The 17,235-nt window shown below is 30.2% G+C and overlaps 1 protein-coding gene across 2 annotated transcripts; it reads left to right on the top strand.

Moving 5' to 3' along the window:
- The first annotated feature begins 367 nt into the window (after positions 1–367).
- Positions 368–16,049, top strand: LOC107445314 (lysosome-associated membrane glycoprotein 2). Of its 2 annotated transcripts, none has more exons than XM_087168101.1 (6): positions 368–511; positions 1,269–1,342; positions 4,590–4,852; positions 11,130–11,325; positions 13,206–13,361; positions 15,783–16,049. In XM_087168101.1, the coding sequence occupies exons 2-6, from the start codon at positions 1,291–1,293 to the stop codon at positions 15,971–15,973; spliced, it is 858 nt and encodes a 285-aa protein (XP_087024227.1). In that variant the 5' UTR covers positions 368–511; positions 1,269–1,290; the 3' UTR covers positions 15,974–16,049. The 2 variants fall into 2 exon arrangements, with proteins under 2 accessions (XP_087024227.1, XP_087024228.1); XM_087168102.1 differs by lacking the exon at positions 368–511 and adding an exon at positions 1,057–1,156.
- Positions 16,050–17,235: the final 1,186 nt, after the last annotated feature.

Genomic DNA, 17,235 nt, shown 5'->3' with positions numbered 1-17,235 from the left:
CAAAGTATGGGCGAAATCAGTCGAATAGTTTCTGAGAAATTTAAAACTGCAACTTTTTCAAATTATTCAGGGTCGTCCGTTTATTTTTTTGCGCACCATAAAAATATCTATCTTTGTCTATTACATAGCTACATAACCAACGTTTACATAACTTATGTTTTCAAATTTTAAACATAAAATATATTGTTTCCAAAGACAGTGACTTTATTTATTGTAATGTTAACAATCTAAATTGTATCACCGATGGAATATCAAATAAACAGCTGAAGAGCAATATTTTGTTGAACCAGCCACTTTTTATTCGTTCAACTAAAACTTTATTATCTCAATCAAGGTTTATTGGTCTAACTAAGCATTAAAAGTTATTAATATAGTTGTTTCGGAAAGAAAATCATAAAGTTTACTCTCATACTGAAAGCAGCTAATCATGTAAATGTGCGTACGAGCCAATCACACCTAAATTGGCGATAAAGAAATGTTTTTGGTGATAAATACTCTTCGAAAAGAAAAGGTAAGATTGCATTAAAACGTATCATTCGAACATCTTACTATAGTTTGCTGTAACAGAAATATAATTACAGTATATTAACGAGAAATTTCTAAACTTGAACAGCTGTTTTAACTGTACTTAGACTAATTTAACCATATTTAGGGTACCACAAAAAGTTTAGTGGAAATCGCCAAGTTACGTCATCAATACATGAGCAATACGTCATTAATGCGTCAACAATGAATCGGCTGATCATTTATTCGTTCCCTTTCTCATTACATTTAATTCGAAAAAATAAACTGAAACGTTTATAAAATATAATAATGAAAAAGTTCAATTTCTATTGACTATTTTTTTTAATAATTTAAATATTTGGCGATCATTTCGGTACAGGGATTTTTGTCTTGTACCCAGCTAAAGGAAATGGATCAACACTCTTCTAACTTTTTAGTAGAAATGAGAAACTTCATAAAAATATCTGGAATGGAATAGTTTCTCTCGTATTGGATATGAAAGAAAGAATAAAAAGGAGTACACGAAAGAAAAATAAAACGTCATTTCGACAAATCACCACGTGATCAAGTCACCAAGTCGTCAAGAGCAATGCATTTTATTTAAAATTTGAATTATCTATAGTCTCTACTCCAGTTAAAAATATATATATATGTACTTATTTCAACGATTTTAAGATGAAAAATTTATTAGATATTGAACTTAACATTATTTGTTTTTAATAAATAAATTTTTATTTACATATAAATATTTCGTATTTCTGCAGACATAAATGGTTGGTGAACTAAATGGATAAAATGAATTGTGTTACTTATTTCACTACGTTACTCTTCTGCCTAGGTAAGTTTAAGTACGTTATTGTATTAAATTGCATTAGATATTTATAATAATGGCATAATTTGAATTTTTTTATAAATAATACAATTTTTAATAATTTTAGAAATACTATTTTATTGTAAATCTTTAATACCTTAAGAGTTGTTGCTCACTTTATTGTTTCTTATTATATATATATATATATATATATATATATATATATATATATATATATATATATATATATATATATATATATATATATATATATATATATATATATATATATATATATATATATATATATATATATATATATATATATATATATATATATATATATATATATATATATATATATATATATATATATATATATATATATATATATATATATATATATATATATATTCAACTCCGTAGCTCAAATTTTGTATTTTGACATACAAAATTACACTCTTTAAAATGGTGTAAAATTTGTATACATAATAATAAAATTTTTTGTTCTACTATTAATAAGTAAAATAATACATAATTATTAAAAAATGTTTTCTGCATGGAATTATCTTTGGAAAAATAAATTTTATAATTGTGTGCAATATTTTTAAATTCGCCTGAAAAAATTTTCAAACATAGCGAAAGACGCAAAAAGTAAAATTAACAGTAAGTGGTCCTAACTTAGGACCACTCTCCGAATTAAACTATTGAGACCATATTTACCAATTTACGGTTACCCACTTTATTTTGAGGGTAAGAAATCCAAATAAATCAAGAAAAGGCATGTTTATTTAGAGAAAGTATTGCACTTAATATTTGCACTTAAGGGAAAGTATTTGCACTTATTTAATAATTAGACCAGTAATTATAGCGAAAAAAAGAGTTTTTTTTAAAAAAAATTACGGCCCAATGTAATATTTTACAAAAAAAAATTTTGTTATTATAAATGATACCTAAATGCTCCTCTGTTCTCCCCTGTACACTTTCCTCGTTTTGAGGGAAATGGGGTGAGGGGGGATCGAAGAATTGAATTTTTTCTAGACAGACACGTAAGACATTGTTTCCGATGGATTTTTTCACGCTTAATTGAAATTTATTCGTCCCGACACAATTGGATTCATAGTTTAGAACTCTGCACTTTCAAATGCTATTTCAAAAGAAGCATTTGAAATGTTTTACGCTAAATCAAATGAGACTGTACACAAGTCAATGAAACAAATAGTTCAAAAGTTGCATGCGTTTTTGCTTATTAAAAGTACTCTACAATTATTTAATCCATACCGATTATTAATTCATAAAATTTGATTTGAATAAATATACTTAAATGAAAAAGGCCATATATAGGACATAAAAATAGAATAATGCATAATACTTATAATTCAACAATCGTCAAGAAACAAAAATGATTGAAAGGCAATAACGAGGGTCGGTGAGCGAAGCGAGAAGGTGACATATATTGCCCCAAGTATCATGAATATTAATTAAAATAAAAAAACTGCTTGCACAAAATATCAAATTTAGTCATTTTTTAAATGGATATCATTCAAAAGCATTTAAAAATAGCTCATAAAAAATCCTCAGAGGCCGCCATTTTGAACTCCCGCTATTATTGTTTCGGGCTAAATTTGAGATGGCCTTCCATCCAAATATAAAGCTTTGTATGTGTGGTACAAGTGTACCAAGTTTTATAATTCTATCATTAAAGGCGTGTTTATTTCTTCTCATTGAGTCTCACAATCTGTATTCTTTAAGTATTTTTCTTCAAGTATAATGATTATTTTTAAAATCTAGGAAATCGTCTATTTCGTTATGATTTACATATTAACTAAATGTTCTTATATTGAGCTGCAGTTACTATATATATTGAAAACAAAATGTAAGGCCGGGATAGACTGGTCGGTAGGGCGCTGGGCCATGTCTGAGAGTTCGTGGGTTCGTACCCCACCGGCCGAAGACGCCCCGTGTATTAAAGTGACTGATGCACGTTAAATCTGTTGAGTTGCAAAAGTCCTCCATGTTCCCATAACAAATCAAAACCTCTGGGGGTACTGGATTGGAGATCGATCGTTCTCTGATTCTGGTCAAAATTACGATCTGTGGATGAAGGAATGGATGTATGAATGGGGCCGCCCTATAAACGGGTGCGACGTATAGTGTGGGAGAAGTCGAATTCTTGGCCATAGATGGCGCCAGTGAAAAACAAGAAACGCACACTCTCCCTTAAGATTTGCTCGGTTTCACCAAGCAGGCTTGTCCGTGTGGCAAGTAGCGTTAGAAACAACAACTGCGAAACAAAATGTTCTGTGTTTTTGTTTAAAATATTAACGTTTCGGAAGAACTAAACAACGATGAATGAGAAATAATTACGGGGGTTGGTGAGCGAAACATGCAGGAGGTGTAATGTTCTAGTTGTCGTAGGCCATTAAGGCAAGGAGTACGATTGCTCTTATTTTCCAATTACCCCATCTATGACGATGAATTTGTCTTCTGTCACACCCACACGTCACGCCCGTCAATAAAGTGAACCAATTTATTCATCCACTGATCGTAATTTTGACCTGAAGATATGTGTAAACGACCAATGTCCAATTCAGTACCCCCAGATGCATAATTTGTTGTGGGGACTTGGAGGACTTTGTGATCCAACAGATTTAACGTACACCAGTCACCATTTACTGCACGAGGAGTCTTCGGCCTGCTGGATTCGAACTCTCGTTCTCATGGATGTGAGTCCACCACCTTGTTCTTATTTTCCAATTACCCCATCTATGGCCATGAATTTGACTTCTGCAACACTCATACGTCACACCCGTTTGTAAAGTGGACCCATTTATTCATCCATTGATCGTAATTTTGACCTGAACCAGAGAACGACCAATGTCCAATTCAATACCCCCAGATGCATAATTTGTTGTGGGGACATGGAGGACTTTGTGATCCAACAGATTTAACGTACACCAGTCACCATTTACTACACGAGGAGTCTTCGGCCTGCTGGATTCGAACTCTCGTTCTCACGGATATGAGTCCACCACCCTGCCAATCACGCTATCCCGGCTCTTAGGAGGTGTAATAATATCATTTGAAGTAAATAATATCAGTTAAATGTTAACAATTTTAGTCTTTGCTGCAAATCTAGTTGTATTTATTTGACTGCTCCCTAACTTTCTATAAACTAAGACAATAATAATAGAGGTCTGCGTGTTAAATACCTAAAGTGTGTTCAATATGCAAATAGTTCTGATGGAAATACTTAAATAGGAAATTTCTGCAGGTTTTTTACAATCACTATCTTCAACACCACTGACGGTTGAACCAACCATTATAAATCTAAATAATAGTTTATGGAATGGAACTGATGAACGAAATGCATATACATTGTCAACTTCTGCTGGCATCAATCAGACACAAATTCCAGTTTCAACCACGTCGGAATCAACACCTCCTATACCACCCGATGGCTACTGGAATGTAACAGATGGAAATATTACATGCATTAGAGCTCATTTAAAAATACGATTTAAAATAAATTCTGAAGTAGGTAACATTTTGTATTTTTCATGGCGAAAATTGCCATACCAAATATTTCTTTCAAATATTTTAAATATTTCTTTCCTGAAATTAAACTACAATAAAAAAATTTAGAATTTTGCAAAATAATTTATTACTATTCGCGATTTTTACAAACTTATTAAACATGCCTATACTGAATGTGGTTTGGTCGCTCTGCTTTAAATTCACCAATAAGATTCTTAATTTCTCAATGTATATTTTATATGAATTTTTACTTTGGTGAAAAAGAGACAAAAGATACCGGTGCAGCATTGGAAAATATTTTGTATTATAATGAAAAGTTTGTTTTCAAAATCGTTGAATTCTACACAGTCACTTGTTAATAACAAAAAGAGAAGGGAAAAAATCTTTACTCCTTAGATGGAATAACTGATTTAGCTTCTCAGTTTGTTTTCGTACGATATCGTCAAAATTGTTTGGAGCGGGATCCAAAACCTCCTTGTCAAGGAACTGACCCAATATCACAGTAATATTTATAAGTATATATAGTCTCACGAATTATTTAATAATAACAACGAATTCCCATACAAATATAGTCAAACTTCAAATTCAAAAAATTATTTCACTTTATATATTAAAGTGATTGATTTCATCAGTTATATTAAAACCAAAAAAAAAATAATAATAATAATAATTAATACTTGACTCTGTATTCAGCACTCGAAGATATTTTTAGTTTTGTTCAATAATAAAAAGTTATTTTTCGAAGAAAAAAAAAGTCAATTACTTATTAGATTAGTAAATTTAAGATCTAAAATGTAAAATCGTTAATTTACTACGCTGTATAATATGCAGTAGTCTATATACTATATACTGTACATTCTATTCAGTATACAGCCAAGAATATTTTTTTTTTTCGTCGTATGCCTGTTTAGGCAGTGGGGGTGCGATTGTTCCTGTTTTTCAGTAGCGCCATCTATGACCAGGAATTCGACTTCTGCCACGCCATTCACACTACCACAACCCGTTTATAGGGCGGGTCACATTCACACACAAAGGAGAAAGGACATAGAACACACACAGAGAGAAAAAAACATTACATTGATATAAAGCCCAAATTTCTATCCCAATATGTGAGTTTAAAAACACGCTAAAAACGTGTTAAATTGATTTACTAGGTCAAATAAAAAAGTTATTAATCAAGGAAGCAATTTCATTAAAAAATGTTTAGTTCCATTTACTTTTAGTAAATAAACCAGTGATCGGGAGTAACGCACTGCAAGTAGTGAAGTAAGTACTGTAAGTATAGTGCGTAGTGCGAAGTAAAAGTAGTATAGTGAGTAATGCGATACAAAGGGAAAAAAACATCAGTTTGTAGCTTTTCTTGGCAACTACTTTTGAAGGAACGCATTTTCGATGTACTTAATTTCTTAGAGGAACTTTAAAAAACACTAATTAATTAAAAAATTACAAGAAATTGATAATTTTGCTCTTCTTAAATTTTACTATAGAAAATGTAAATATCGAAAAAGGCATAAAAAATTTATGGTTAAATGAACAAATTCGGAAAAAAAATGTTTTGAAATAACAAACTGGCTCATGTAAATATGAATAAATATTTCTTAGCTATTGTCTTAAATTTAACACTAGATTGCCTAAGGAAGTCATTTTGACTGCTTTTAATTTCAATTAGAAAAACAATGATGTATATAATGACAAAATTTCCTAGAATTTTGTACAACATATAATTTTTTTCATTGTTAATATTTACTAATAACTTGTTACATAACTGTAAACAATATTAAGAAAAATTTGAAATTAATTTTAAGCAAATTTCTTTACACATTATTTATATTTTTACAATCCAGTCATTTTGACTGCTTTTGGACAATATAGGTATATACTGAATTTCAGTCTTTCTAGTGTAAGCCAATTTCTTTTTCACAACCATTTTAAACATACGTCTAAATTAAGTTCTCCAGCAAAGTTCGTTCCCTTAAAGTAGGGAAGTAGTAACTAGATTCCAAAATAGTCTGTAGTCATTACATTTTTAAAAAAATTAGTTGTAATTGTAGTTAATTAAATTTGTAATAAAGTAGTTGCAGTAATAAACTACAAAAATATTGTAGTTTTTCCGATTACTGAAATAAACCATTTAATAAAGAAAATTATTTAATTATGTTTTTCACAAGCATATTATAGATAACATATCAATGTGAGTTTCTCTTATTTAGATTGTAGATTAATAATTGTATAATTTACAAATTTTTCCTTGAATCCGAAGCAACCTTCTTTGGAAAATGTTTCTTGTATGATTGCTAATAATATCTATCTATCTATATTATATAAAACGCTAATACGTACGTATGTATGTATGTATGTATCAATAAAACCAATGATATTTCTTTTCTCGCGCTGGCAACAGTTTTCATTTTTAATTGATTGGATTCGGCGCGCAAGAGCACGTAGTGAGCAACCAGATAACAATAGCCAGAGTGAGCATTATCAGGTTGTTCAATTCAGATTCATGCACTGAAAACATGACAATATTTAATTTAAACTCAATTGGGTATAATATGAAAAAAACACAACTACTTCGATTTAGTAGGAACAACATATGACGCAATGCTAAACGAATGGAATTTAGTTGTTGTTTATTTAGTTATTGTTATTAGTAGTTGTTGTTACTTGTTTTAGTTGTTGTTGTTTATTTAGTTGTATTTAGTTTCAATAACTTTTCTTTATAATGCAATAAAATCTGGCGAGCAGCTATTTAAACGATCGAACACTTCGTTTGCTTATTTGTGGCTTGAAGTTAGGCTCGCAGAAAATGCCGTTCATGGGTTAAATTTAGTAGGAACAACACAACCTGTGACGTAGGCTATATTATACCCAATTAGGAATTAATTAATTAATTGAAGTGAGAATGCTTTAAAAGGCCGCTGTTGAATTCGCGATCGCAACGAACTATAGGGGGCGTTGTTGTATGAGACGCATACCTGCGATTTCTATATGAACCGTCATTCAGTTACTCTGGAGATGTCGTTAATGTAGCGTGTAGCATTGCAACGTTCCTTCTTTAATGTGGCTTATTAAATTTAAAAAAGAAAAATGCTTGATATTCTTTCTTGTACAACCGAAAACAAAATGGTATCTCTTTTTATTAGAGAAGGAATATCCAAAACACATCGGAAAAATATTTGTACATTAACAGAAAAAAATATGTATATTCTTATAAGAGTTAAAACCTAATGCCCGAGAAATAGTATTACTAAATTTAATGATATAACATGAAAGGCCCATTTAAACTTTACATTCTATAGTTTTAAGAATCATATTACTTCAAAAATTAAAATGAACAAAAAGTATACATAAGCCTCATAATTTTATGAAATTTAATTTTGTAAACAAAGTTTTTTGACAACAATTTTTATCAAAAAATTTCAAGTTTCAATAAAAATCATTATTTAGAAACTAAGAAACGTAAAATAAAGAATGCTGACGAAACAAAACAAAAAAACAATTCTTTTTTGTCGCCATTTTTAGTGCTACGAAAATTCGTCTTTGGGATTTGCCAAAAACAAAACAAGATGCAATTTTATTTTTTCAGGAGGGAAATATTTTACCGAAAAAACGTAAATGTACCAATTCCCACAACATGAAACTTTATCTTGGTAAACGTACGTTTTGGAAATGTTATTTCATTTGGAATCTTATTTATCAGAGTTCATATGGCGATACGATTGTTTTGAATCTATGCTAAACTCTATATCGACTCATTTTCCACCGAAATCCGATTGACTATTTTGATTTTAAATAAAGTGTTTTATTTTATGAATTGTCGCAAAAATTTTAAGTATAGATTGGCGGCACTTAAAAACCGCCAAATTTGTAGCGGCGGTGGCGTTAATACGTAAGTACCGAATTTTTATTCCATACTTTTCTGAATCATATTACTTCAAACATTGGAATATACAAGAAGTATACATAAACACATAATGTAATACCATTTAATTTTTCAAAAAAAGTATTTTGAGAACAATTTTTATCAAAAAATTATAAACTAAAAAACGGAAAATAAAGAATTCTTAGGATAAAAAAAATGATTTTAAGAATTCTTTACATTGAAATAAAAACTTTCATGTTGTTTCTTTTTTTATTATTCTTATAGTTCTTAATCAGACGTAAAAAAACATTCTGTAGAGAACCATCATCAAATGAAAAAAAAATATTTACTAGCAAATTTTTTATTGTAAAAATCATTGCACTTACCTGATTTATAATTCCCGGAGAATTCCAAAATGATAAGTTCCTTGTTTGAAAACTTTATTCTCAAATAATAGATACATAGTTTATCCCTTCATTACTTTTAGATAACATACTACACAGCAAAATTTTATAATTGATATGAATTTGAATATGTAGCTAAAAACAGAATAGCTGAATTCTAGTTGAACTTATTCTTTCAAAACTAAAAAAAAACTTGCCAAGAAAACGATTAAAATTAATTAAGAATCAGCACAAATGGCACTATTTCAAGTAATTTTGATAATTTTTTATTGTTGTTTTCCGAATTATATGGATACAGAAATATATACTATTCTATAACGAAGAAGAATATGCTATAACTATTACAATTCTGTATGTTCTGAATTCATATTTATTCACTGGAATGACGAAACAATGTTGACTTCACTTTAATTCATATTTAATTGAAGACAGAAGAAATACATTTTACCTTAATACACACATCTGTAACAGTATCCGAAATCGGAAGTCATCAGTTGCAAGTTTGTTGATAATAGAAATTAAAAATTATTGAGGAATTTTTCTTCAAATATTTGGCGTGTTCTGTTCCTGAAAGATTTACTAATATTCTGGAGATTTTTTTCAAGTTCTTCGGCCTTTTCCTTAGGGAAATTTTGATTTTTATTTGCTGCTAAAAAATGGCGTCTGATTCTGTCAATGACTTTGATGGAACTAAATGAAAACGTGATAAATTAATATCTGCTATTTACAGGTTCCCGCTAGACGGCGTACTCGAGCGTTGCGATCGCGAATTGATATTTTTCTACTGGGAGCAACCTAAACGTCTAAAAAACGTTTAAGTGTTTGTATTGAATGCATTGAATTTTTTTATATTTCGCGTTTATTTATGCATTGAATTTTCACGCTTTAAAATGCAGAATATTAGTGAAGCAATATTTGATAATTTATTTTGCTAATATGTTTCTTATTTAGCTAATGTTTTGATTTTTTCTAATAATATCTAAATATTCAATCTAAATAGCTAATATACTTTTTTAAAAGCCAATAAGAACATTGGTAGAATTCTTCTACATAAGTACAATACTATGTCTTTGATGATAAAATACTGTGTCTTTGATGATAATATATTATGTCTTTGTGCTAGAACATTGTGTTCATTGGCGAGCGAGCGCAGCGAGCCATGGTTTACGGCGTGAACCACATAGGATTGCGTAGCAATTTTCGGGGGTTGGCGAGCGTCAGCGAGCAGGGGGCGGAGCCTCCTAGTATTACATAAAACGCTAATACGTATATATCAATAAAACCGATGATATTTCTGTTCTCGCGTTGGCAACAGTTTTCATTTTTAATTGATAGGCTTCGGCGCGCAAGAGCACGTAGTGAGCATATCATATGTCTAATCGGGGGAATTCTCACCGAATTATCAAAATAATTCTCACAAAATTATCTTCATCGAAGCCGATGCTTTACATCCGGCGTTCAGTACGATTTCATATTGTTTTACAACACATGGTTTTAGCCCTCTGGTGGAAAAGACTTTAAAACAAAACTTACAAAAGTTACTTTTCTCAACAACTGAAATTTAGAATAGTGTGATTAAGAAAAATATGTGAACTGTTTGCAATTTCAAATTAATATTGAGATGCACAGGTTTAGAATTTTCTACAGTTAAAGTTTTCGGAACTTCAGTGTTCAAAAAAGTATACAAAAGCTAGACGTTAAGAACGTATCCAATGCGCCAGCAATTGGATTGCGAAGCAATCCGAAATGAACTGCGAAAGCAGTTCCGGGGGTTGGCGAGCGCCAGCGAGCAGGGGGCGAAGCCTCCTAGTTTTTGTAATAAAAAGATAAATTCGATAATGATTGTCAATATAATATTTTTGTAATAAAAAGATAAATTCGATAATGATTGTCAATAATATTTTTGTTTCAAAAAAATTCTATTATGATTTCTATTAAATAGTCAATGGAAAAAAAACATGATTGTCTCCGATTTTAAAAAAAATTTGTTTTTAATTGTTTTTATTTTTAGAATGAAACTAGATATTTGGTTCTACCACCAAATGCGGATTCAAGCCAAAGCAGTTGCGGATCATCCCAAGCAGATCAAATTCTATTATTACAAATTGATGAAGAGTTTGACTTAGCTTTCACATTTAAGAAGGATTTAAAAGAACATTATGTGCTGGAAAACATTACTTTTACCCTTTATTCTCAAGAGGGCACAAGTAGGTTTCCACTTAAATTATTCTTCGATTCCGAAAGCTTATCTTTAAGTACTTATAGAAGAGTAACAATGGAAAATTCTCGGTAACATGATCATCTGAAAATTAAAAAAAATTTCAAGAAAAAAAAGTTTGTGCATAGAATATGAAAACATATAATTACTATTACTTTTATTTATTATGATTGAATTAACTTTTTTTATTGAATTATTTTTTTTACTTATCTGAGGTACATAACAATTGAAAATGTTTTACTTATAGTTTTATGTAATTAACAACTATTCTTCAAACAAACCATTTTGTTCCCGAGTGCAGGAAGTTATTGACAGTTAACTTAATAAAAGGTAGAAAATTAAAACTTGGGTTTAAAAATGTAAGTTCCTGGCCAGTATACATAGTATTGCTAGTTAATTATGTGTAGAAGTTTAGACTATTTTTAAATCAATTACTCCATAATCTTACAAGTTCAATTAAATTAGCAACTTATGTCACAACAAACTACATCATTATCATGGACATTAAGCTAGTAACAGGAAACCATCAATTGATGGTAAAAGATAGAACTGAAAAAGTACGTTTTTAGTCATTTTAAATGTGGCAGTAATTGCAAGTCAACTGTGTATAAAGGTTTGAACTTCTTTTAAGTGACTTATATCGCAAACTCAATTAAACTAACTACTAATTTCACAACAAACTAAGTCATTATCATGGACATTAAGTTGTTAACAGGTAATTATCTCAATAGATGATAAGGGATACACGTGAAAAAGTACTTTTTTTAGCCGTTTTGGAGAAAACCTTCCTGGGAAGTTCTCTTTCACCTGCATAAGTAAGATAAAGTTTAAAGTATCAAAAAGTAAGTTCTGGTTAACCTAGAGTAAGCAATGAAATTTCTAATTTTGAAAAAAAAATTTACGTATCAAAATGCAAACAAATTATGTCAAGATTACTCTGGATTATGTTTTTTTAATGACACTTGACAAACAAGCTCTTCAGCTATTGGCTTTTTGCGAACTGAGTCAGGAAAGTGCGCTTTTCGTTTAGAGCAGAGCACCGCAAGTGTGACAGTACGTCTTAGCTCAAAAACTCCATGGATAGATGGCAGCAGCACCCATTCGTAAGGCCACTTCTTCAATTTAGACAAAGATCTGTAGGAGAAAGAAATCATAGCTTAATTTAGGTTTATCTGAACTTTGAATATTTAAAAAGTAATGAAGGTGAAAAGTTTCCCCCGAGGTATAGTATTCTGTTAAGTCAGTGATGTTGACAGTTAAGCTAACGACTGATTTTGCTGGGAACTGCTCCATAACCATCAACAGAAAGTTATTAACACATAATTAATTTAAAAGATGATAGAAGTTCGTGACTCAAGTGTCTTCTTATCTCCTTTGAATATGACAGTAGTTTCAAATCCATTTTATGCGAAGCTTTGGACTTCTCTTAGGGTCTCCAAGCAGATAAAGGATTTTAATTTCACCATGTTAGCTTACGGGGAATTATGTGTCCATTATTAAATCATTTATTCCGTAACTAATTAATATTATGGAATAATTTTTGTTTCATTTTATTAATTAAAATGTGTTTTATTGAGCTTTGTCAACGAATTTGAAATTTAAATGTTATAAGCATTTCTAAACCTTGAACTTCGAAAAAATTTAAACTTTGAAGAGGTTTTGAAAATACTTAAAATTTAAAATTCATAGAACATTTGCAGAAGAATTAAGTTCAGTAGAATAGTAATAAGTAAAAATAAGAACAAAAATAAATTAGAAAATTCCGAATGTATAAAATGTGAATGCTCTGAATATGCCGAATTGCTGTAACTAAACCATTAATTACCATTTGAAAGTAATTTTATATTCATTATATATTTTTTATTTCAGATCATTTCTATAATGATATTAAATTGTTTTCTGTTCAAAAGCATTATTCATATTGGTGTAGGAGTTTGATTACTGTTTCCATGAAAAATGTATCGATGGAAAGTTTTGAAATGCACATTCAAGCTTTTGGTGGTTCTGAGAAAGATTTTTCACAGGGTACGTATTTTATTTTATTTTATAAAGATCGTTGAAAGGTCGACCCAGTTTTTTGCGCTTACGACTACTAAGGTTCAACTCCGTAGCCTTGTAATTTTTAACCCAATCCAGAAGACAAGGGAACTTCTGAATCAAGTATTGGGAGAAATTTGCCTTCGTGGAGGACTGCTTGATAGAACTAACCCGCATTAGTGTTTACATGGAGAGGAAAACCACGAAAACCTCCTATGGTTAGCCTGACGGATTCTAACCTACAATCCGTCTCCCACTGAAGATATTTTAAGTCAGCGCAAGACGGATGCGGAATTCGTATCGACCAGCCGATGTTGGGATTCGAACCCGCGACACCTCATTGGAAGGCAAACGCTCTATCCCCTGAGCCATCACGGCTCCACAGGGTACGTATTGTAATTTTATTTTATAACCGGCGTTAAGCAACTGACCCAATTTTTGGGTTTACGACTACTGATGTTCAACTCCGTAGCCTTGTAATTTAGAATCCAATCCAGAAGACAAAGGAACTCTTGGACCAAGTATTTGGAGAAATTTGCTTTCTTGGAGGACTTTTTGATCGAACTATTCCTTATTTGCGTTATATGATAAGGAAAACCACGAAAACTTGCCGTGGTTAACCAGACGGAAAGGGAATTCCGACCCATGATCTGACCACAGAGGATATTTTTATGTCAGCGCTGTGATCAGTGCGAGCCGGGTGCGGAATTCGTATCGACCATCCATCGTTGGAATCGAACCCAGGTCACCTCATTGGGAGGCGAGTGCTCTATTCCCTGAGACACCAAGGCTCCACAGAGTACGCACTATAAATTTTGCTCTAACACTATTAAGAAATGAAGAAATTGTGTTCGAATAAAATGTCCCCATAAGAACATCGCTGGACAAAATCACGCGGAATTTTTGAATTATAGTAACCTTAAAACTATAAAACTAATTGTAATTTTGGAAATCCATGCTATCATTTAAAATGAAATATCTGGTTTAGACACGAAATATAATATTTTACTCTGGCCTCAAAATTTAAATTCTTGATGAAGTGGACACTTTAAGGACAGAGGTTCGCTAGAGAGGTGTTAGCTTAGGAGAAAAATATGCAAATTTAGAAATATAATACTGAGAGCTACTTTAATTATATTAACATGATAGTTGAAGAAATTGGAAATAAGGATTTTCATTGATATTTACTTAAAGTTGATAAAATTATAATGAATAAATTTCAAGGATAACTGAAGAAAAAATACGATAAATGTGTGTTACTCTCATTGTTTTCAGCAAATGAGTAAATGTATTATGTTTTTAGTATTATTTAAATTTGTAACCTAAATTTTTTTCTTCGCAAATGAGCCATTGGTTATTCTAATGCTATAAATAATTTAAACTTCATTAAAGATTTATTTCCTGATCAGAAAAAGCTTTTGTTAAAGCTGATACAGTTAATTTATCAAAAATTCATCAATAAATTTTAATGATAGTTTTTATTTTAAAAACAAAATAAATAAAAAAAAACTTTTTTATTTTTATATATATCTTAGGAAAATTCTCAAAAAGGAAATTATTATATTTTACGCGAAAGTTGATTTACGTTTAAATTGAAAAGAAGTGTGTAAAAATAAAATTGGTTGTCAGTAACTTTATTTTTTATATTATAACCGTCGTTGACCAACCCAATGCTGAGTTTACAATTAATGTTCAGCTGCGTAGCTTCAATTTTGAACCCGATCCAGAAGACAAAAGGACTCATTGATCAAGCATTTGGACAAACCAGCTAGCGAAGGACTTGTTGATGAAATTAACCAGCATTTTCGTTGCATGGCGAGGAAAACCACGAAACCCTCCTATGGTTAGCCTATAGACAAGGGCCTATAAATCTATCTAACCCATGGTCTGTCTACCCGAGGATATTTCACATCAGTGCTGTGGTCAGTACAAACTGGGGGTAGAATTCGTATTAACTAGCTACCGCTGGGGTTCGAACCTGGGTTATCTCACTGGAAGACAAACGCTCAATCACCTAAGCCTCAATCACCGACCTTTAATATTTAAACTAAATCTATACTAGAAAGAGTGCTTATTACGTCTTAATTCTATAAATTTAATTTTCAATCAATCCGGTTCGGTTAACCGTGAGAGGTTTTCGTTGCTTCCGCTTCCCAGTGTAAGAAAAAACCGTGTTAATTTCAAAGAAAATATATATATATATAGCACAATAAAGACAGGAAGGATAAAAAGAAAAAAGAGAAAAACGAAGAAAATTAATATGTTTTATTTACTGCGCATAAGCTACAAGTATACAGAACTCATAACTATCATATAATGATAAAATTTTAAGTATTTAATCTTATAAGTGCCAATTTTTATGTTCAGTTTCTTTTCTTTAGTTATTAATTATTTTTATAATTGTTTTAGCTGAAATATGTGATGAAGATGATAAAATAAGTACAATTGTGACATTTACTGTTGCTGGTGTTCTTACAGCTTTATTTGCCACATTATTGCTTGCGTGCTCTGTTCAGCGTCGTCGAGAGAGTGAACACATGAAATTGATTCAGAATAAACAGACTGATTCGAAAACTAAACAAGATATGTCATCATTTTAAATTTATTGGTGAATTTTAATCAAATGACTTTTTTTAAATGGTCTAAACTATCTTACATAAATTATTTATTCTATCACTTTTGTATTATTTTTTTATTATTGAAATTAACGTGTGGGTTATATAAGTAATATATATTTTATCGTAGAACTTGTCTTACAAGTCATAAAGATATTTAAAATTCAATATATATATATATATATATATATATATATATATATATATATATATATATATATATATATATATATATATATATATATATATATATATATATATATATGTTGTTTGACCAATATTTATTTTTTTAAATTTTAAATTCTTTGTGAGACAAAGGTTTTTTGGCTTTCTTATCACTTGAGGAGAAACATATTTGCAAATATTTATATTCTATAAAGATGAACTGATTCTAAGCGGTGTATTATTTAATATGCTAAACAAATTGAAATATGAAAAGCGTATTTCTTATAATTTTTCTTTTGATGACTATTTTCGCGTGAGAAAATTAGAGATTTTGTATGGACGTCGTTAGGCTTAACAATTAATTAATAGATATAATAAAATAATGCATTTACTATAACTCGCGTTCAAATAGTCATTAATTGTTCATTGTAAATAGTAGGTAATTCTTATATTTATTAAAATAACCATCATGGTCTTATCTATTTTGCCGAGCATGTCTTTATAAGTTAACAGACCCCCCAACGGGTAAACTGCGCAAAGAATGTAAAGGATAAATTACAACTGTTCAGTGAGACTAACAGAAACTTTCAACAAAAATATTTAATTTTTGTTCTAACTTAATTTTTAATACACTCTGTCAAAACTATCATGTGACTTTTTCCGAATTCCAACGAACTGTTCAATAAGACGAACAGAAACTTTAAACATATATATCTCTTTTATGTTTGTATAATAAAATTTAATTTTGGTTCTAGCATAATTTTTAATACATGTTGTCAAAACTATCATGTGACTTTTTCCGAATTGGTTCTGGAATTAATTGATGAAATCGAAAAATAACATGAATTTTCAATGCATTTCTCATCTTTTGGAACTCTTTTTGAATCTTCAGTAATCTCTCGCTTAGATCCCCACTTAATGTGCTAATTTTGCCATGTAGAGAAACAGTTATTTAGATTATATAAAAAATAATAATAAATTAAATAAAATTCAAATACGGTCTACTCAATTCATTAATGCCCGGGGAAATAGTCTCTCCCAAAATCATTTCCTCTGTGGTGGAACTCAATACTAATTATTAT

This window comes from Parasteatoda tepidariorum, chromosome 7 (assembly GCF_982258835.1).
Source record: "Parasteatoda tepidariorum strain Cologne lab strain chromosome 7, Ptep-v5.0, whole genome shotgun sequence".
NCBI lineage: Eukaryota > Metazoa > Arthropoda > Arachnida > Araneae > Theridiidae > Parasteatoda > Parasteatoda tepidariorum.
This window is presented reverse-complemented; position numbering and strand designations above follow the sequence as displayed.